The 22,148-nt window shown below is 44.0% G+C and overlaps 1 protein-coding gene across 13 annotated transcripts in view; it reads left to right on the forward strand.

Moving 5' to 3' along the window:
* LOC115084076 (sodium channel protein type 5 subunit alpha-like) overlaps nucleotides 1–22,148 on the forward strand; it is a 1,049,386-nt gene that overhangs the window by 898,478 nt on the left and 128,760 nt on the right. For all 13 annotated transcript variants that reach the window (XM_029588401.1, XM_029588411.1, XM_029588408.1 and 10 more), the window contains one exon: nucleotides 11,170–11,445. In XM_029588401.1, coding sequence (XP_029444261.1) covers nucleotides 11,170–11,445 — 276 coding nt within the window. The remainder of the gene's footprint in view (nucleotides 1–11,169; nucleotides 11,446–22,148) is intronic.

The raw sequence follows: 22,148 nt of genomic DNA on the forward strand, positions 1-22,148 counted from the left end.
AGTACAACTACCATCTATTCCACAGTACCGCTTCTCTGGAACCAGGTGCTCGCTCCTCGAGGGCCTGCCCTCTGTTCCAGTACCAGACCTCCTGTTTAGTGGAACCACTGTGTGAGTACTATACCAAGGAGTCTCCCTGTCTCAGAGCTTCATCAATTTTACCTGTGAATCTGTATATTTCTCACTGTGTATTCATAACTCTCAGTCTCTTTCCACTACAGCAGAGCCAAGCAGAGGATCCGCTGTTCCAGCGTCCTGTGGGATACTCGCCCAGCCGGGCTCAACATCTACTACTCACTACTGCCACCTCTGGTGGTTTCCAAAACTGTTTAAGTAAAGATGCAATCTGTGTTTGTGTGTCCAGAGTCTAGCCTGACACTGTGGTCCCTCATGGGACTGCCCCCCGTGGGCGTGATGAGTTGCCACAGTGTCCAAGGATCCACCCAAACATCAATAATCATAACAGCACCCAGGTTTGTTGGCCCCATTTCCCATCAAAAAACAGATCAATGAGGTCACCTTTAAACTCCATTTACCCCCCACATTGTGCATCCATGAATTATTCCACATTTCTTTACTTAAACCTGCAATCCTATCTTGGCCGTCCAGGAAACTTAGACAAACCACCCCACCGGTCATACAAGATGACACACAATATGAAGTTAAAGAGATTTTGGATGCCAGAAGAGCTAGGGGGATCTTAAAATATTTAATTTCATGGAAAAACTATGGATCAGAGGAGAATTCTTGGGAACCGGCTTGTAATATTCAGGCATAGACGATTTCCTCTCAAACCTCATCCTAGAAACAAGAAAGGGGGCCTCTGCAGGGGAGGTACTGTTACTTCTCGGCGATCCGCGCAGCAGGGGTTTCCCGGCGGCATCGCAGCTCAGCGATATCTTCCGGCGGCAGCACGGCCTGACGTGAGCCATGCGCGGGCTATGCCCAGCGGGGCACGTCATTGGGCTTCACGGATAATCCCGCGTTTGCGCAGGAACTTTTGATATTTAAAGAATTGAGCCCAGCACAGCATTGCCTCGGCTCTACAGACTTGCTTGTGCTGGTGCTCCCATTGGCTTTGCCTTTGCCTTACTGCTATTTGGACTGTTCTTGGACTTCTTTTGTGCCTGCTGCCTGCCCTGTCTCTGGACTTACCTGGATTATCTGTCTTGCTACCTACCCATGACTCAGATTTGATTTTACTTCCCTTGGATTACTGGCTGTCTTTCTCTGGACTGCATTTTGGAAGTACCTGTGGGTTCTCATCCAGTTCCAGTCATCTGGGTGACATTTACGGCCTAAGGTAAGACTGTTGATCTACACGAGGATTCACTATCAAGTAGTGCGTGGTAACAGGTCTAGAGGGTGGGAAGTGGATTTCATTTTAGTGATGATTTGGTTTACTTCGAGTTTAGATACTGGGTCGAATGAGTTCCATTTCATTGGATCAGGTTTTTCTTCAGGTTCTTTTGTTGGTTAGCATTGGGAGAATTGTGATTTAAGTGTATTGATTTTGTTTAATAATAAATTAACATATTCATTGCATGAGTTTTTTGTAAAGTTGTAGTTATTTGAGATGGAGGAGGATGGGTCCTTGGTTAGGTTTTTCACTGTTTCAAAGAGTAGTTTGAATTAAATATTACTTTATGAATCTGTTTTGCGTAGTATTCCTTTTTTGATTTATTGATTTGTATGTGCTATTTTAATAGGGATTTGTATTTTTCTAGGGTTTCTGTAAATTGGCATTTCCTCCTTTGCTTTTCAGATTTTCTCATGGTCTGTTTGGTGTGTCTTAGTTCTTCAGTATACCAAGATTTATTTTGTTTGACTGTGTTTCCTTCACTTTGGAATGTTTTAGTCTGGATTGAGCATAGGGTATCTGCTATTTCATTGATGATTTTATCCCAGGAGTCAAAAGATGAGGCATTATGGTGATTGAATTCAGTTATTTTATTTTTAATAGTGTCTTTGAGTGTTTCGGTTTCTATTTTTTTTCTGATTCATTGTTATGTGGATTTGTTTGTTTTGTGGTGAGAAGAATTATTTCAGCTTTTATTAGCTGGTGATCAGACCTGGGCAATATTTTGTGGGAAGAGTTGATTATACAGCTATTTTGATTGGTTAAAATTAGGCCAAGGATGAGTCCTGCTCTATGGGTGGGGTTGGATACGAATTGTGACCAACCCATGGCTTCCATAGTATCTCGAAATATTTTGCATGCTGTAGATTTGGATATGCTATCTACATGCAGGTTAAAGATTATGGATATGCTATCTACATGCAGGTTAAAGATTAGAGTTGATTCTGGAGCTGGAAATAATTTAGTGAATACCTCGATTAGAAGTGAGCAGACTTTCTGGAGTGTCCCAGGTGGACTATATATCAAATATTTAGGAGTGGATATTTTAGTAGAGCAATCTCATTGGGTGGGTGTATTTCTACTTTGTAGGGTTTAAGTTCCTTTTTGCAAATTATTAAGAGACCCCCACCTTTCCATTTGTGTCTGGGGAAGTAAAAGACATCATAGATTGGGTTATCAATTTGGTTTAGGAGAACATTATCACTGTCTTTCAGCCATGTTTCGGTAATGCAGAATATAGTGGGATTTAGATCTTCTAGTATGCCATTTATCAGTGGGTTTTTTTGTAGTTAGTGACTGTACATTTAATAAAAGGAGAGTGAACATTAAGCTGGAAGAGATCACAGGATGAGAAGGAAATGTTACTTAAATTGGGATAGATCAGGTTTTTCCTTTCTTTTTGCTTGTTTTTTGATCTCTGGTAAATTCTATGGTTTCCTCGTTCAGTGATTGTTTTAATGAGGTGGACTGGCTCCATTTTAGGAAGTATTTAATTATGGCTGAATTTAGATTTGCTTGCTATGGGCATGCATGAAGGGGCACACAAAGGGGCAGGCTCCTTTATTCTTCTTTGCGCGCGCACCTGTCAGAGCAAGTGCCTTCAGCATTGCAGCCGCTTACTTCAGGCCGTCTGTAGTGGAGGTGGGTGGGCACCAGATGGTGGGCAGGTTGAGGAAAACAGGAGGGCTGGAACCGGCACCCACCTGTTGATCATCCTGTCGCTGCAAGGGAGGAGGAGTGCCTTCGAGCTGTACTCAGATGCTAACGGCAGGGGTGAGCACCAGGCAGTCTTTTCCCTCTCCGGCGGCATTGCAGCCGCTCACTTCAAGCCATCGGCGGTGGAGGTACACTTCTCCCACTCCTCCAGGCTCTCTGTCTTCTGTGTAAACTTTCTTGGCAGTAGTCTTGGTAATCTTTCTTTGCCAAACCACAGCTTGGTATTGCAGGACTGTAACGGAGCGTGTGAGTATGCACTACTCATCCTGTGGAAGTCCATGCCCCTTGCTGTTGCTCAGTAAAAAAAAAAAAAAATTTAAGTAGCCGCACTGCTAGATGCCCAATTAATTGAGCTTTCTGGTTGGTTGAAAGCTGGATAATGGGGCTTTTATCTGCATATAGGCATCTAAGAGTTATGATATTGCATTGGAGCTCAGATTCTAACGTGTGTGTTTGAAATTTTGATTTTATCAGAATATTTTTTTTTTTTATAATCACTGTTTTACACAGAATCATATTTGTGATGTAAGATTCAGGGGCACCAGTTATACATTTGCATAAAGATGGAAAGAATGTATTGTCTGAGACATCTATCCATAGTTGTACAGAGCCATGCTGGTCAGCATTATGAGATACACATCTGATGTGCAAGACTACAGTTTAGAAATTTAGGGCTGGAGCCCAATCTACTAGCTACTACTGCTAGATGGATGCTAGACTACATAACCTTTTTGTCCTTCCTCTGAAGATTTTTGTCCAACCTCATCTTGTTCTGTTTCTTTCTAGCGCTTCCTCTGGCAGACAGTTGTATTGATTTACTACTGTATTGGAGGTTATATTATGACCTCTAGCTTCTAATTGCTAAGTCTTCATAGATTTTGTATTTATGAAAACCAAAGAGATCTTTTATTACAGATATTGCCATAATTCTTTTTTTCTCTCAGATCAATATTGTACACTATTTCTAGTTATACCATTGGCATTATCACTTAAAACAAGATGTTGTCTATGGGGTAGATTTTAAAACCCCTGCGCGCGTAAATCCTCCCGGATTTATGCGCGCAGGGCACTCACGCGCCGGCGCGCCTATTTTGCATAGGCCGCCGGCGCGCGCAAAGCCCCGGGACGCACGTAAGTCCTCGGGCTTCGTAAAAGGGGCGGGAGGGGGCGTGCCCAAGGGGAGTGTCCGGGGGCAGGGGGACGGTTCGGGGCGGGCCGGGAGGGCGGTCCCGAGTCTCCCGGGACTGCGGCATGTGCTGGGGGATGCCGGGGCGGCGTGCGCAAGTTACGCCTGCTTCGAGCAGGAGTAACTTGCCCAACAAAGGTAGGGGGGGATTTAGGTAGGGCTGGGGGGTGGGATAGATAGGGGAAGGGAGGGGAAGGTGGGGGGACATGGAAGGAAAGTTCACTCCGTGGCCGCTCCGATTTCGGAGCGGCCTCGGAGGGAACAGAGGCAGGCTGCGCGGCTCGGCGCGCACAGGCTGCCGATTTTGCGCAGCCTTGCACGCGCTGACCCTGGATTTTATAAGATACGCGCGGCTATGCGCGTATCTTATAAAATCTGGTGTACTTTTGTTCGCGCACGTGTATTGAAGATCTACCTTTATGTGTATTGTACAGTATGTCAAACTTACACACTGCAAGTAGTAATACTTACCCACCTTCCCATCAGTTTAAAATTTTACGGCTAAGTCATTAATTTCAATTTTTTTTATTTAAAACTGATTTGTATTTCTCCTAAGCCCTTTGAAATAAGGTACCTAGAATAGTGAAATGACATCATATAGAATAATAGCCATTTGGTTCATACTATGTGAGTTATTTCATTTGTGACTTCATAGTTCATGGCCTAGTTATTTCCAATGAGAATAAAGTGACTGCCACGCAAGCATAGTTTATCCCAAGGCTAAAAAGAAATTAGGTGACAACAGTACAAAATCATGTAAAGCTAACAAACGAAATGCATGTTTGAAAAAAATCAATGTGAAGCTATATATTATTGACATTTGTAGCTGTGAAGTTCTGCACAATATTTAGTGGTACAGTTTGTCATCATTATGAGAAACAGTAATTACACCCAAGATAACTCACAATTTGGTGTTGGTTGGGTTTTTATGGCAGATTTTGTGGTATCAGTCTGGCCCAATCTTGTTGTTCAGGGTCAGAACTGGGCATCTGTAGTGAGAACCCCCGCACCTCTAGGGGTAGAAGCATGCTGCATCTGGATCCTACCTTTCTCTTGCTCTGGGGTTTACCCACAGTTGGTGAAGATGCATCATACCTCCACAGTATTCAGCTATAGTTGTGATGTCTTGTCTGGTCACCGTTGATATATACAATAACTTACCTATTTCCTTTCAGTATTGGTTGTTGGGGGGGGGAGAGGGGGGTAACAAATTATCTATGCTATCTCCCTTTAAGTTCTTCAACTCCATAGGAGTTTATGCATCTTTTGCTTACCGCATTCTGAATATGGTCAGCATCTGACTGATCTTATTGCTTTGGCTGGCCAAGAAACTTCCTTTATCCCTTTCAGTTTGGATCCTGAAGTAGTGAGTGACATTTCCTAAGTCACTGATCTTGAAGTTTATGTGGAGTTTGCAGGTAATTTCCTCACAATCCCCTTCTCATTTGTGGTACACTAGAATGTCATCCACATAGACTAGGATATAGATCCATCTGTTTTCTTGTTCTTTGGAATATCTGCTTTACTAATTGCAAATCTTTAGATGAGGACTTCATTGATTTTTTTGTTTCAGGCCCTAAATGCCTATTTGAGGCCACAATTCTCTTGTAGAGTTTGCACACCATTCTTTTAGAAGTGTAGATCACTGTGATCTATTGCTGAATTCCTTGTTGCTTGAAGGAGGAGACTCCATTGTCTGTATATAAGTTTATGCTGGAAGTTGTTGCTTGTCACTGTCTCATACTCCTTGAGTTTCCTGAGTGTTTCATTTTTGTGTCTCAAGAGGTGACTATTTGTGTACCTGGAGTAATCATCAATAAAGGTCAGAAAGTATCTGTTTCCAGAAGAGGTTGTTGTCTTCATTGGTCATTAGCTCCAGTGGCTGACTTGCTTTGTGGTAGCTTTCTCTTAGCAATGGTGCATTTGTTGCTTTACCTTTCAGACAGCATACATAGGAATATATTTAAATCCAGAAACAAAAAATGTGGTATACAACATTATTTGAAACTTATTTTATAAATATACTTTTTATGTATTTTTCATGTATGACTATATCATTCCATGAGGGGGTATATATATATGGGGAAGTGAACTTATCTCAAACATAGACATCTTGCTGTCATATAAAATAGTCACTTTTATGAGCGATGGAGATCACTTACTCGCTCCCACACTTTGTAACTCATACCTTAAATTGCTCTATATAATAGAGATTAATCAGCTGATGAAAGCCATCCATCACAATTAGCTATTTAATCTCCATTATATAGAGCTATGTAAGGCATAAAATCTGATTATAGATTGAATGGTATGAATGACCAAGCATAGGAGCAAGTAACTGAGCTCCATCATTCAGGAAGATTACCATTTCCTATAGGCCTGATTTTTAAACTCCCCACTTGTAAAAAAACAGGGGTTACTTGCGCGACTGGGCCTTGCACACGCTGCATGCATTGTAGAAGAGGCCCAGCCACGTGTGTAACCCCCGTTACACACACAAGAGCCAGGCCTCTATCAAGGGGCGGGACGGAGCTGGAGACTGCCGGTACAGTGGCCATTTGCCGGCGAGTGCAACTTACATCAGCTCAGGAGCTGGCGTAAGTTCAGAAATAAAGACATTTAGTAAAGGAAGTGCCTTCAAAGGGGTCGGAAAGAGGGAGGGAGGGTAGGTAGGGGGGGAGGAAAGTTCCCTCCCAGTTCATTTGCCACACGTAATCTGCCCAAATCTTCCCCCCTGCACACGCTGGCCCGGATTTTATAACATGTGCACATGGAGGCGTGCATATTTTTTTAAAAATCAATCCTTATGAGAGCAAGATCGTCTATGTTTGAAAAAAGTTCTCTTCCCAATATACATATATATATATATATATATATATATATATATATATATACTGTATTTTTCGCTCCATAAGACAGACTTTTTTTCCCCAAAAGTGGGGGGAAATTGTCTGTTCGTCTTATGGAGCGAATATATTAAAAAAAACTAACTACAACCCCCCCCTCCCAAGACCTTCCAAAAGTCCCTGGTGGTCCAGCGGGGGTCCGGGAGTGATCTCCTGTCACAGGGGCTACCGGTGCCATTGGTCAGCCCCTGTGACATAGTAAGGGCAAAGGGCGCCATTTTGATTACTGGCAGCTGACGGCCCAAGTGCAGGAGATCACTCCCGGACCCCCGTTGGACCATCAGGGACTTTTGGCAGGTCTTGGGGGGGTCAGGAGGGTGGGGGTTGTAGTTAATTAAATTTAAAGGGTTGGGTTTTTTTTTTCCCCGCAGAAAAAACGATAAAAGTTTTCTGATTTGGGGAGTGGACTGAAATGGCCTTCCCCAGACCCAAAAATGAAATGGGGACCAAAAAAAATTTTATGCACTCCCCTAATTTGCTCCATAAGATGCACAGATGCCCAGGGACAGAGCCGGTTTAGTACACCATTTTTTTTTTTTTTAATTTTTTCCCTCTGAATCCTAGGTTTTTTATAATTTTCTCCCTCTGAATGCTAGGTTCCAACAACCGTCCCAGGGGAAGGTTGATGGAACCCGAGGGGGGGGGGGGATTGTTTTGGAAAGTTAAGGGCTTTGGGTATGGGTGGGATATTACTGCATGATCTTAAACTTGCAATTTTTTATTTGTTTTCCTTTAAGCCATCTCTTTAGGCAGAGGGGGATAGGTGGGCAGGAGTCTTCCAAGACCCCCAGGGGGGGATGCACATTGGGGGTTAGCTTAATGCTGGCCCTTTGAGAAGATGGTGTCCCTGTGCGAAGAGAACTGGTGTTGTGCATTTTTGCCCTTTCCTTGTGATTTTTTTTTCGCAGAATTTTTCCACAAGAAAAAATGTGGGAAATCCACTGCAATATTTTCTTGTGGGAGATGCCAAATATCATAGGAATGCCTCTGTGATATTTGGCACCTTCCACAATAAGATATCATGGTATAATTTATTACTCCCTTAATTAGCATGTGTAAAAGCATATAGGCAAATTCAGAAATACATGTACATATAGGGCCAGATCTTAAAATCTACGCGTGGGCATAGATTTGTTCATGCAAACCGGTGCGAACAAATCTATGCCTGATTTTATAACATGCACACGCTGCCGTGCGTCTGTTATAAAATCCGGGCCTGGCGTGCCCCGATGGCTTTCCCCTTTCCCTCCGAGGCTGCTCTGAAATTGGAGCGGCCTCGGAGGGAACTTTTTTTGGCCTCCCCCCTACCTTCTCCTCCGTTCCTCTATCTAACCCACCCCCCAGCCCTAACTAAATCGTCCCCCCTACCTTTATTTTAAAAGTTACGCCTGCCCAAGGCAGGCGTAACTTGCGCACGCCGGCTCGCCATTCTCCAGCACAGGCCACTGTACCGGAGGATTCGGCCTCGCCCTCGGACCGCCACCACGCCCCCGGACCTGCCCCGGACCGCTGCCACGCCCCCGGACCCACCCCCTTCCCACCCCTTTTTCGAAGCCCCGGGTCATACGCGCGTCCTGGGGCTTGCGCGCGCCGCCGAACCTATGCAAAATAGGCTCGGCGCACGCAGGGGCAGATTTTTTTAGGTTACGTGCGTTGCCTTTGAAAATCTGCCCCATACTGCTTACAGAATAGCAACTTGTGCATGTACTTCCAAATTCCATTCCAGAACACCCTTAAACCACCTCTTTTTTTCCATGTTAACATTTATGTATTTCTCTGCGACTATGTGCTTACTCTCAATGTTTCCAAAATAGCATATATGTGCGTACACCCTATTTACATATGTATATGTTGATGTTATCTGCAGAAACCTTTTGAAAATTTGTTTCATAAACACTGTTATATGTTCTGTACATAGGGATTGTGTTGGTGTGACCAGACATATAAGGCAGCTGGAGAGTCAGAACTAGCTAGCTACAAGGTACTGACTATAGGCTAGAGAATCCTTGCAGTCCCACAGTTTCCCATAGGGGCAGGTGACAGGCAATGCTGTCTGGTTTAGGGATTGATCATCTGCTAATGTTACTTCAACATTTATTAATTTCAGAAATTAAGCAATGGGGAACTATTTCACAAAGTACCAAATAGAAATCTAAGGTCCTGTCAAGAAGTAATTGCCAAGTCAGAAAAAGCTGAATATTCAATAGGATATCTAACTGCAAAAGTACTGAATATGTGTACTTTTCAGCCTGCACAATCCCAATTTATTTTCAAAGACAAGCTACCTGTGTACCTTATGTCTGAATATTGGCTTGTTAGATGGCTAAAAACTTGCACGGATGCTTACAATATGTTAAACTTTGTCATAGAGTATGCAATTTATTGGCCTGCCTATAATAAACATTCTAAGGCTGATATTCAGCATGAACTGCAAGCCCTGGAACTTTTGTTGAATATTTAGAGAAGGGGTGGGTGTGGGGGATACATGGCCCTACAGAACCATATGAAATGGGGAGGGTGAGATGTGGCCACAGACCCTTTTAAATTTAAATTTTTATATTTAAAAAACAGCACTACTTACCAGGATATCTTTTCATGATACCTAGATAAGTAGCAAGTTATTTGGCCATACAAGGCTGGATAACTTAAAAACCTAAACAGCTGTATTCAAACATGTAGCTGGATAGCATTAAGCAAGCATATTCAGCAGGATGTTTATTCCACTTTATATATGGGACAAGTTATCCAGCTCTGACTTTAGCTAGATAACTTATCAACAAACGGTCTTACTGCCTATGGACTTCACATTTTTTAAAGAATGAAATATAAGCATGTAGTTTCCAAAACCCCTCTAAATGCCCCCAGAATGCCTCTTCTCCATACTGCAAAAAGTATGCATGTTATGAAAGTACATGCATTCTTTCTGGCAACTAAAATCCCACTTACTCGGATATGGGTCATTTAGGAAGGTTATGACTAGGGATGTGCATTTGTATCATCCGTTTCCTATACAAGCATGTAATATGAAACGTATGAAACATATGAAATGAATGCACATCTAATTGACATGTAATGGGAAACGTATGAAACGAATTAAACGAATGAAACAAATTCACATCCCTAGTTATGACTATATCTACTCATATAGAATGTTCCCACACCTTTGAAAATGTATGGCCCAGTGGACAAGCTCCTATTTTTCAGGGACTTCATTTACCTCTATGTAGGAGAGAGAGGTGCTGATACCTGGGGGTCTAAATTAGGCCATCCTAATATGTTTAGGCTTAAAGACTTAACAGTTAGTCTTACGTTATTTTGTTGAGACACGAGTTTGAAAAGAGAAACCAAATGTATTACTGTGAATGTATGAAAATATTTTCCATGCGAGTCAAGCAGGCAGGTTTCAGCCTTCTTCGCTTCTGTAGAAATTCCTCAACTTTGCCACAGTTCACAGCAACTACATCTTACAGCATTTTTCTTAAAAATGCTAGAGCTCCATCCATCCAAGGATGGATGGAGATTTGCCATAGATTATGCCACATTTGCAAATTTTTCATAGTAGATTTTGCTGCAGTCAGGCATTGGTTGGATCTGTGCATTTTGCAAACTTTCCACAGATTGACTTACAAATCAAATTTTAATTGGTTCACATATATACTCACATAACACTTTGAAGCAAGGAAAGTAAAAGTTTTACTCTCAAAGAGGTCTGTAGCACAATAGGTCTCTTGAAATCAGAGACCTGCATGCAGTACTCTGAGTTTGAGATTAAGCTAATTTATATCTAAAGAAGGCAACATCAGTTTTGAAAAGTCCTTTCTACTACTGGGCAGGTTAAACTATGATATAAATCTAGTTCGCAAATATCTTTCACAGGAAATGAAACAAAGCATTCTTTTCTACTTGATGAGGTAGTATTATTTATTCAACTTAATTAGACTTCAGTGTTGCATTAATACATCTATTAACTTTATGTTTCTCTTTTATTTTATTTATCTAAGGTTGTAGTGAATGCCCTGATTGGTGCTATTCCTTCCATCATGAATGTGCTGCTGGTCTGTCTCATTTTCTGGCTCATTTTTAGCATCATGGGCGTAAACTTATTTGCAGGAAAGTTTGGAAAATGTGTCACTGCCAAAAATAAAGAACAATTGCCAGATACTTTCGTTAGTAACAAAGCAAACTGCAGTGCATTGAACCAATCAGAATACTACTGGACAAATGTTAAAGTTAACTTCGATAATGTTGGCGCTGGGTATCTCGCCCTTCTGCAAGTGGTAAGTTATGAAGAAAGCTTCTTTTAACAAAAGACTTTTTTAAAGTATTTATAGAATATGATCAATATAAATAGTACAGCACAAGTCATGTGCCATGATGATATACTACTTTTCTCAAAAACTTTATAGTGTGACCACATGGGGCAAAATTGCTTGTTAAATGTCATACACTAAAGGTGAAATGAGATTTGAACCTGAGTCTCAAGGTATGTGTGTGCTGACCGCTGGCAGACTGAGCAGTGCTGTTCTTATATATATACTAACACCATTTTATATTCACATTTAACTTTCTCTCTCAAAATTGATTCTAACATACCTTACAGTCATAGGGGCGGATTTTCAGAGCCCTGCTCGCGTAAATCCGCCCGGTTTTGGGCGGATTTACGCGAGCAGGGCCCTGCGCGCCGGGAAGCCTATTTTACATAGGCCTCCCGGCGCGCGCAGAGCCCCGGGACTCGCGTAAGTCCCGGGGTTCTCCGAGGGGGGCGTGTCGGGGGGCGGGCCCGGTCGTCACAACGTTTCGGGGGCGTGTCGGCAGCGTTTTGGGGGCGGGTACGGGGGCGTGGCTACGGCCCAGGGCGGTCCGGGGCTTGGCCGCGCCCTCCGTACCCGCCCCCAGGTCGCGGCCCGGCGCGCAGGAGGCCCGCTCGCGCGCGGGGATTTACGCCTCCCGGAGGGAGGCGTAAATCCCCCGACAAAGGTAAGGGGGGGGTTTAGACAGGGCCGGGCGGGTGGGTTAGGTAGGGGAAGGGAGGGGAAGGTGAGGGGAGGGCAAAGGAAAGTTTCCTCCGAGGCCGCTCCGATTTCGGAGCGGCCTTGGAGGGAACGGGGGTAGGCAGCGCGGCTCGGCACGCGCCGGCTATACGAAATCGATAGCCTTGCGCGCGCCGATCCAGGATTTTAGCGGATACGCGCGGCTCCGCGCATATCTACTAAAATCCAGCGTACTTTTGTTTGCGCCTGGAGCGCAAACAAAAGTACTCGTTTTAAAATCCGCCCCATAGCATATTAGAATCAAGTGTTTGACTATATTCAGGGTAGAAACCATGTGTATTTCTGCACACACAATGCATGATGCAGTAAATTCTAAATGGGTAGCTCCTTGTGTATATACTATTTAAATATTTATCTACATCTTCAGAAGATGATATTAATTTTATTTTTATTTATTACAATAACTTGTTGCTTTTCTACTGGAGTACTCAGAGCAACGCATAGGATTTTCAAAAATTTAAATCTATGATACATTTTGAACAACTTGGCAGAACACAATAAATGAAGCGATTTCTGGTTATATGAATAATATGAATCAAAAATTAGCCTCAGAAGAAAATATGCAAAAATGTTGAGTATTTTTGTATTTGTATATTAAAAAAAAAAGGGCCTTTAGTGGGACTAATCTTTGGCCTAGACCCATCCCAGGGCCTGACCCGAGACCAGGTCCTATCGCCAAGGCCTTGACCCAAGTCCAACAGCCAGGCCTGGGTATCAGCCTAGGCCCAATTCAGAGACCTGGCCTGAGCCTGGGTCCCAATTGCTGAGGCTGAAACCTAAGCTTGGCTCTGACGTTGGGATCCTGCCGAAGCTGGGTTCCATATCCAACCAGGTCTGACATTGCATCTGGTTGAGGCCGGGCTCTATGACAAAGGCCCGGGCCTGGACCTGGGTCTAGGGCTTGATCTGACACTGGGAGTGGCCGAAGCCTGGGCCTAGGTCTTGGCCTAAGCCCAATGCTGAACCCTAGTCACTGAGGCCTGGGATGGACCTAGTCCTAGGCCTGACGCCAGAGCCCAGCTTGAGCTGGGTCACAATCACTGAGACCCAAGGAGTAAAACAGTATGGTGCCATACACTGTGAATGAAGGCACTACAGTGGCATCACTGCAACATATCCTCTGAGTGGAGGACATCATTTTGCATCAACTGTAGAAGAAAGAAGATGCTGGATGGCCTGCTCCTATGCCTCTGAGCCTAGTCCTTATGTCCATGTACTGGTGTTGGGCCTAGGCCTTGGAGACTGGGACCCAGCTCAGGCTGGTCCCTGCCATCAGTCCCATACCTAGTCCTTAAGCCTCAGCAATGGGATCCAGCCTCGGGGCTGGGCTTAGACCATGCAATTTCTTCTTCACTTTTGTCTGAGGAGGATTCAATGTGCTGTACTCAGAGCTAGTCTCTGAGTATCTCAAATCTGTATTCAATTGCTATTGCTTGCTACTTTGATAGAATTTTCCATTAAAAAATATATTTGTTTGTTTTTGCTGCTGTGCCAGCCAGGCTTTTTTTTTTTTTACTGCAATTTTTTTTTTTTAATTGAACTCAGACTGTCTCTCTGTCTCTACCACTGAGACAAGCTGCCAGCAGTGGCATTTTGCTGCTGATTTTACCCCCCTGTGGTAGGTTGCAGGCAGGGTTTGGGTGGTGTGGGTGGGAGATAGTGTGAGAGTTTTGCAGTAGCTGTCTGAGAGTTGGTGTTTTCAAAGAACAAGCAGCATCACTGTAGGAATTGGGCTTGCTCAGGCTTCCAGTCTTTTCTCTGGAGGTTCATTTTTTGTGCACACAGAGAGCAGATAGTGTGAGAGTTGGTGGCTGTCTAGGAGTTGATATTTTCAAAGAACAAGCAGCATCACTGTAGGAATTGGGCTTGCTCAGGCTTCCAGTCTTTTCTCTCTGTATGTGTGTGTGTGTGTGTGTGTGTGTGTGTGTGTGTGTGTGTGTGTGTGTGTGTGTGTGTGTAGTTTTCCACACTCACATATATTGGTACAGAGGTGTTCAGTCACAAATAAAGAAATAATTATTTTAATTGAAATCCCTAGTAGGCAATGACATTAAATCCATGATGTCACGGAAAGGTAGATGAGTGATTGGGACTGGCAGAGGAGTCACTTCAAAAGGCAGTGCCAGTCCCCCATTAAAGTTTAAAAGGGAGCTGTTCCAATCTAAAATCTCTGGAGGGGCAGGCAGTTCCATCCAGTAAAAACTGAAATTTAAAGATGATGCACCGCCACCACCTGTTTCTGACCCTGTTGTTTTGGAGGTGAGGGAAGGGGAGGCTGAGTTATGCAAGACAAAAGGGCAAGACCCCAAAAAAGCAGTGTGACAGCAGACTTTAGTTAGCACTGACAATGTAGCGCAGACACTGTTTGCTTCTGATTCCAATGAAGAATCATCTTGTGTGGGATTCTCATCATCAGAAATGGAAGAATTAATAGTTGAAGAAGGTTTAGGAGGATTAGTTAGTTCTCTCTTAGCTTCCACTTCAGTGCTGGGAGGGAGAGATGAAACTGATAATGATGAGGAGGAAGAGCAGTCAGCACAGGCACAGAGTGTGACTGATGCCCCTGGCATTGCTTCTCAGGGTGCACCCACTACTTCAACTCCAGTGCCAGCCTCCACCCCGAAGGCTATAGAGAAGAGATCACAAAAGAAATCTGTGATCTGAAGCCACTTTAAAGTGAGGGAGGACCCGCATTTTGCTCAGTGTAATTACTGTGCCAGGGATATTAGCAGAGGCAAGCAAATGGGACATCTAACTAATTTTGGCATACTGCATCATATATCATATGCAGAAGCAACACCCAACAGTACTGCCATCTGCGGATGGTGGCAGTACCAGTCAGGGTACCTCTTTTTCCAGGCAGCGTAAAGTGGTTGAAAAGGAGCAGAGTCATCCCACGCCCTCAGCCCCTTCTAGCAGTCAGGTGGCAGGCCAGCAGCCCCTGCCATGTGTCAGAAGCGACAGCCCACCATGGAGGAAATGGGTTGGTGTTCGGTAAGGCTATCTCAGGGAAGGAGGCAGGCAGCCTCAAAAGTTGTAACCAGGAGCATTGGGGAAATGGGGAAATGGAGAAATGGGGAAACCGACCTGATTCGATACTTGTATTGAGAATGTCGGTATATAAAAATCAGAAATAAATAAATAAATAAATGATTGCCCTTGATGACCAACCCTTGCAGGTAGTGGAGAATGTGGGGCACTTAGAGAAAATAAGGCCATCGCGGAAAGATTAAATGATTTCTTTGCTTCGGTGTTTACTAAAGAGTATGCTGGGGAGATACCCATTACAGAGAAGGTTTTCATGGGTAATGATTCAGATGAACTGAACCAAATCACGGTGAACCTAAGAACATAAGAACATAAGAAGAACATAAGAAAATGCCATACTGGGTCAGACCAAGGGTCCATCAAGCCCAGCATCCTGTTTCCAACAGTGGCCAATCCAGGTCATAAGAACCTGGCAAGTACCCAACCTAGAAGATGTGGTAGGCCTGATTGATAAACTGAAGAGTAGTAAATCACCTGGACTGGATGGTATACACCCCAGGGTTCTGAAGGAACTCAAAAATGAAATTTCAGACCTATTAGTAAAAATTTGTAACCTATCATTAAAATCATCCATTGTACCTGAAGACTGGAGGATAGCTAATGTAACACCCAATATTTAAAAAGGGCTCCAGGGGCGATCCAGGAAACTACAGACCTGTTAGCCTGACTTCAGTAAAAGGAAAGATAGTGGAAAGTGTTCTAAACATCAAAATCACAGAAGATATAGAAAGACATGGTTTAATGGAACAAAGTCAGCATGGCTTTACCCAAGGCAAGTCTTGCCTCACAAATCTGCTTCACTTTTTTGAAGGAGTTAATAAACATGTGGATAAAGGTGAACCGGTAGATGTAGTGTACTTGGATTTTCAGAAGGCGTTTGATAAAGTTCCTCATCAGATGCTTCTAGGAAAAGTAAAAAGTCATGGGATAGGTGGTGACGTCCTTTCGTGGATTACAGTCTGGCTAAAAGACAAGAAACAGAGAGTAGGATTAAATGGTCAATTTTTCTCAGTGGAAGGGTGTGGGCAGTGGAGTGCTTCAGGGATCTGTATTGGGACCCTTACTTTTCAATATATTTATAGATGATCTGGAAAGAAATACAACGAGTGAGGTAATCAAATTTGCAGATGATACAAAATTGTTCAGAGTAGTTAAATCACAAGCAGATTGTGATAAATTGCAGGAAGACCTTGTGAGACTGGAAAATTGGGCATCGAAATGGCAGATGAAATTTAATGTGGATAACTGCAAGGTGATGCATATAGGTTAAAATAACCCATGCTATAATTACACAATGTTGGGTTCCATACTAGGTGCTACAACCAAGAAAGAGATCTAGGTGTCATAGTGGATAACACATTGAAATCGTCAGTTCAGTGTGCTGCGGCAGTCAAAAAAGCAAACAGAATGTTGGGAATTATTAGAAAGGGAATGGTGAATAAAACGGAAAATGTCATAATGCCTCTGTATCGCTCCATGGTGAGACCCCACCTTGAATACTGTGTACAATTCTGGTCGCTGCATCTCAAAAAAGATATAATTGTGATTGAGAAGGTACAGAGAAGGCGTACCTAAATGGTAAGGGGAATGGAACAGCTCCCCTTTGAGGAAAGATTAAAGAGGTTAGGACTTTTCAGCTTGGAGAAGAGACGGCTAAGGGGGGATATGATAGAGGTATTTAAAATCATGAGAGGTCTAGAATGGTTAGATGTGAATTTTGTGCTAGAGGATATGGTTAGTGCAGTTAGTATAGCTGTGTTTAAAAAAGGATTGGATAAGTTCTTGGAGGAAAAAGTCCATTACCTGCTATTAATTAAGTTGACTTAAAAAATAGCCACTGCTATTACTAGCAATGGTAACATGAAATAGACTTTGTTTTTGGGTACTTGCCAGGTTCTCATGGCTTGGATTGGCCACTGTTGGAAACAGGATACTGGGCTTGATGGACCCTTGGTCTGACCCAGTATGGTATGTTCTTATGGGTTTCAAGCATTTGCTGAAGGTCTTAGTTCCAAATTACAAAGTCCCCTCCAGAGCCACATATAGTAGAAAGGTCGTCCCCAGCCTGTACAACCAGTGTCGCAGTCACATCCAAACGCTGCTAGCTAAGGCAGAGTGGAGTGTGCATTTCACCTACGATATCTGGACCACATGAATGCTGCACACTGTTACCTCTCCCTGACAGCACACTGATGGGACCTGGCTGAGGCAGGGGCAGGCAGCAGCTCTGTTAGTGAACAAGTATCAGGGTGGAGGTGGGCTTTACTGCACACCCACCTGACGGACGAAGCCCATATCTCAGCCATTATTCTAGCATGCATCAGACAGATGCTGGCAGGCTGGCAGCTACACCATAGAGACAGGAATCTTCAGGCAGGGTTCTTTGTCACAGACAATGGTGCAAACATGGAAGTGTGAAGGCGGGGCAGGTTTTTCGTGAAAAACAGACTGATTTGAGGATGCCTCACAAGAGTCTCATTCAAGACATTGGCACCCGGTGGAATTCCACCTATATGATGCTGCAGAGGTTAGTGGAGCAGCAAACACCCTTTCATGACCTTTCTGTGGAAATGGACATAGGTATGCAGAGTCCCCTAGGGCATCATGATTGGTTAGTCATGTGTCAGCTGGTAAAAATCCTGCAGCCCTTCAAGAATACTACGGAAGAGCTGAGTTCCAGAAGTACCACCTTGGTTGACATCATCCCTATAGTTAATTTTCTGGAGGAAAATTTGGAGGGCTTTAAACAGGAAGAGGGAATGACAGCAGAGGTGCTGCATTGTCTGGACTTTTGCAGAAGCAGGTGCAAGAGAGATTAGGACCTTTAACAAAAGACCACACATACATGCTCGCTACAGTCTGTGATCCCCGTATGAAAGGGAAACTCACCCTACAGTCCGATTGTCTCACATTTGTGAAGAACATGCTGTTAGTAAACGTCCATGAACAGGAATGCAATAGGCAGAGATAGATTAGGCATGAAGCAGAGGAGGAAATAGCGGGCACTTCAGAGAGTAGTGCAAGCCGAAGCAGGAGCAGCACTGTCTCAGCGACAGTTAGTACTTCCTCCTCCACTTCAGTACGCCAAAGCCATGTTGCCCCTAAAATATCATCTGTTCTGGAATGGGCTAGAGCGAAAGCAGCTGGCAAGAAGGACTCTCAGCGCATCCAAACAAAGGAGACACCATCACAAATGTCAGTGACATGGTATCTCACAGAGCCCATAGAGGACATGCAGACAGATCCGCTGGCATATTGGGCACACAAGTCCACTGTCTGGCCATACCTAGCCAAAGTGGCTCAGCGATATCTGTCATGTCCACCAATCAGTGTTGCCAGTGAACATGTATTTTCAATGGTAGGGGATATCATGAGCCCTCATCACTCAAGGCTGGCACCAGAGTTGATGGAAATGCTAGTGTTTTTGAAAATAAACATGCCTTTGCTTGGGTTTCCAGATTTGTCCTGTGAATGGCAAGATGAATAAAAGCAAGTTAAAGCCTTGCAGGAGCTCCAGCTGCCTCATATGCTCCAGATAATATCAGCACATGTACCTGATCTCAACCACTGTGCCTGTCCGTCCCACCCTTACGTCACTACAAGGGCCTGACCCCAAACGCTGTGCATGTCTGAGTTTAGTTCTAGTATTTCTAATTTCAGTTTCATGTATTTATGCATCACTTCTTTCCAGAAAATTCTTTTTCCTGTTTTGCAACATTTGGAATGTAAAAACATAAAAAGCTGACGTTTGGAGCTTGCATGTTTCATATGCTCAATAGTTTTTATGACCTTCATAATATGGGCCATTTTCCCTAAATCTTTCTTAGGTGCCAACATTAATGTTTCTAGTACTATGGAAAACTGATTTGTAGTTGTACTCTAGTTCATCCTCTGTGTTCCCATAGTTTGCAGAGGCACTGTGTAGGGTACAAAGTCAACATAGGTTAATATTGTAGGTTTGGACTTGAGTAGCAGTTTTCTTATTTCTGAGCTAGTTCCTTTGTCATCAGCTGAAGTGCATAAGTACAGTTAATAGCTTCTGGGTATTCACAAATAATCCCCAGCTCAGTTCTTGCTTAACAAATGGCAGTCTCTATTGCTCTAAAAGCATCCTCTGTTGAATTATCTTTCACAAATGAAAAAGATTCCATTTTCTTCTTGCAGTGAACCAGTTCAGGAAGAAGTGACAGATCAAACCACAATATACCTGCACAAAGGAAAGGGAACTCTCCCCTGGTGTCGCCACATGTTAAATCGCTGTTCACATGGAAAACTTTCTCACTTCGCCACACTTTGAAGGCTCGGGCCCCACTCTGGGGCGAACCCATTTGAGGGAGCCCTTTCCTGCGCAAAGGAAAGGGAACTCTCCCCAGGTGTCTCCTATCTCTAAACACCCGCTGACACATGTTGAATCGCTATTCACCTGGAAACCTCCTCCACTTCGTTACATTTTGAAGGCTTGTGCCCCACTCTCGGAGCAAACCCATTTCAGGGAGCCCTTTTCTGCACAAAGGAAAGGGAACTCTCCCCGGGAGTAGCCTATCTCTTAGTACCCGCTGACATATGTTGAACTGCTGTTCACATGGAAACCTCCTCCATGTCGCAACACTTTCCGAGTCTCATGCCCGACTCTGGGGCGAACCCATTTCAGGGAGCCCTTTCCCGCGCAAAGGAAAGGGAACTCTCCCCTGGTGTCACCTATCTCTTAACACCCACTGACACATGTTGAATCGCTGTTCACATGGAAACCTTTCTCACTTCGCCACACTTTGAAGACTCGGGCCCCACTCTGGGGCGAACCCATTCCAGGGAGCCCTTTCCTGTGCAAAGGAAAGGGAACTCTCCCCGGATGTTGCCTATCTCTTAATGCCCACTGTCACATGTTGAACTGCTGTTCACATGGAACCCTCCTCCGCCTCGGCCTTTAAAATTCTGGTTTGTATATCTGCTATGTCCACCAGATTTTAAAAGACCAGTGAGAGCTCACTAGACGCCAATGGAACCACCATATTCTAGGGGCAAACCGCTGTTCACATGGAAACCTTTCCCACTTCACCACACTTTGAAGGCTCGGGCCCCACTCTGGGGCGAACTCATTTCAGGGAGCCCTTTCCTGAACAAAGGAAAGGGAACTCTCCCCGGGGCTCTTGTTTGAATATTTGCTACTACCACCAAGATCTGCACCTGCAGCAGCTCCACCCCACCCAGGCATAGTTCATCATGTTTCAGGTCCTAGCACGTGTGTTAGACTCCTTGGTCTGTGTTTCAAGATGTGTCAGGTGGACAGTACGCCCCGGTTGACAGTCGCACCGCATGCAGCGGTCCCCTTCCTCCTTAACCCCGCTCCCCTCTTCTTGGGTTCTATCTGAGAAGCTTGTTTGCTGTTAGAGGTCTCAGAGTGTCTCAAATCTTTATTCAATTGCTATTGTTAGCTTTCTACAATTAATTTCCTATTGCTGAAAAAGATATTTGTTCTTTTTTATTGCTGTGCCTTCCAGGCAGCCAGGCTTGTTTTTTTACTGCACTTTTTTTTATTGAACTACTTGTCGACTATGGTCTCGTGCCAGTATTTAGCCTTAGATGGAGTTTACCACCCACTTTTGGCTGCATTCACAAACAACCCGACTCCGAGAAGACCTGGTCCCGGTGCGCCAGGGGCCACTACTACCTTCCTAACACCATCCATGATCTGAGCCTTGTCTTGACTTGCCTCCTTGTCTTTCCCCTATCAACACCACAGCGACCTGTCTACCTCAGCTCTGCCAGCCTGTCTTGCCCCTATCAAAACCACAGGGACAAAACTACCTCTGCTCTGCCAGCCTGTCTTGCCCCTATCAAAACCACAGGGATCTGACTACCTCTGCTCTGCCAGCCTGTCTTGTCCCTATCAACTTTCTGCCACTCTGCCTTGCTGCCATACACCAGACAACTCACTCTACTCCTTGTGTTCTTGCCACTATCATGGTTCCTCAGTGTGTTGCTGCTAGTCTTTCTGCTGCTTTGTCCCTTTATCGGCACCTTGTGATATTTTCTGACACTCTTTCTGCTTGCTATGTTCCCCCTTCATTGTGCTGTATGATGTTGATGCCACTTGTCTTGCCACGTTGCCTGTCGTGCTGCCTTTGAGGGCTCATGCAACTGTTATCAGTGCTCTCTTTTGAAGCTGTGGTGTGTTTTTGTCACTCTTGCTGCTGCTTTGCACCTCTGTTAAAGCACTTTTGTCACTCCTGGTACCCCTTTGCACCTTTCCAGTGCCTTAGGCTATTCATGCCACTTTGGAGCCACTTTGCCATGTCTAAGTACCTTGGAGCTCTTTTCTTGTTCTGATGATTGCTCCCCAGAAGTTTCATCAGAATTGATAAGAAAACCCCAATTCTGCAGCCAAAAATAGGCTGCAAATACTTCCCGCATTGACTTTAATGGCAAATGAAAAACGAATGAAACTAATAAACGAATTTGGTTTTCCCCCTATGAAACTAATGAAACAAATTGTGGTCCCACAAAATGAAAATACGAAATAAAACAAATTGTTTCCTTCTGTACATCCCTAAGGCCAATCTGGATTTTTTTTAGGAGTAGAGAGCTTTGAGACTGTTTATTTTATTCTGATTATAAATTGTGAGAGGGTTTGTAGGGAGACAAGCAGCCTTTCAGATAGGTTGGGCCTTGGTCATTTAGTGATTTAAATGCAATGCAAAATTGAGCATGTTAGGAAATTAGTAGTCAGTGTAAGTTCTGGAGCGCTGAGCTAATGTGAGCTCTCTAGCTGCAGAAATAAAACTTCTGTAGATGTTTTGAGTGCATTACAGTAATTTAGGTAGATAGAATGAATGCATTTATCAGAATGGCCAGGATGTCTCTCTCCATATATATAGTTTTAT

The sequence above is a fragment of the Rhinatrema bivittatum genome, chromosome 2 (genome assembly GCF_901001135.1).
Source record: "Rhinatrema bivittatum chromosome 2, aRhiBiv1.1, whole genome shotgun sequence".
NCBI classification, from domain to species: Eukaryota; Metazoa; Chordata; class Amphibia; order Gymnophiona; family Rhinatrematidae; genus Rhinatrema; species Rhinatrema bivittatum.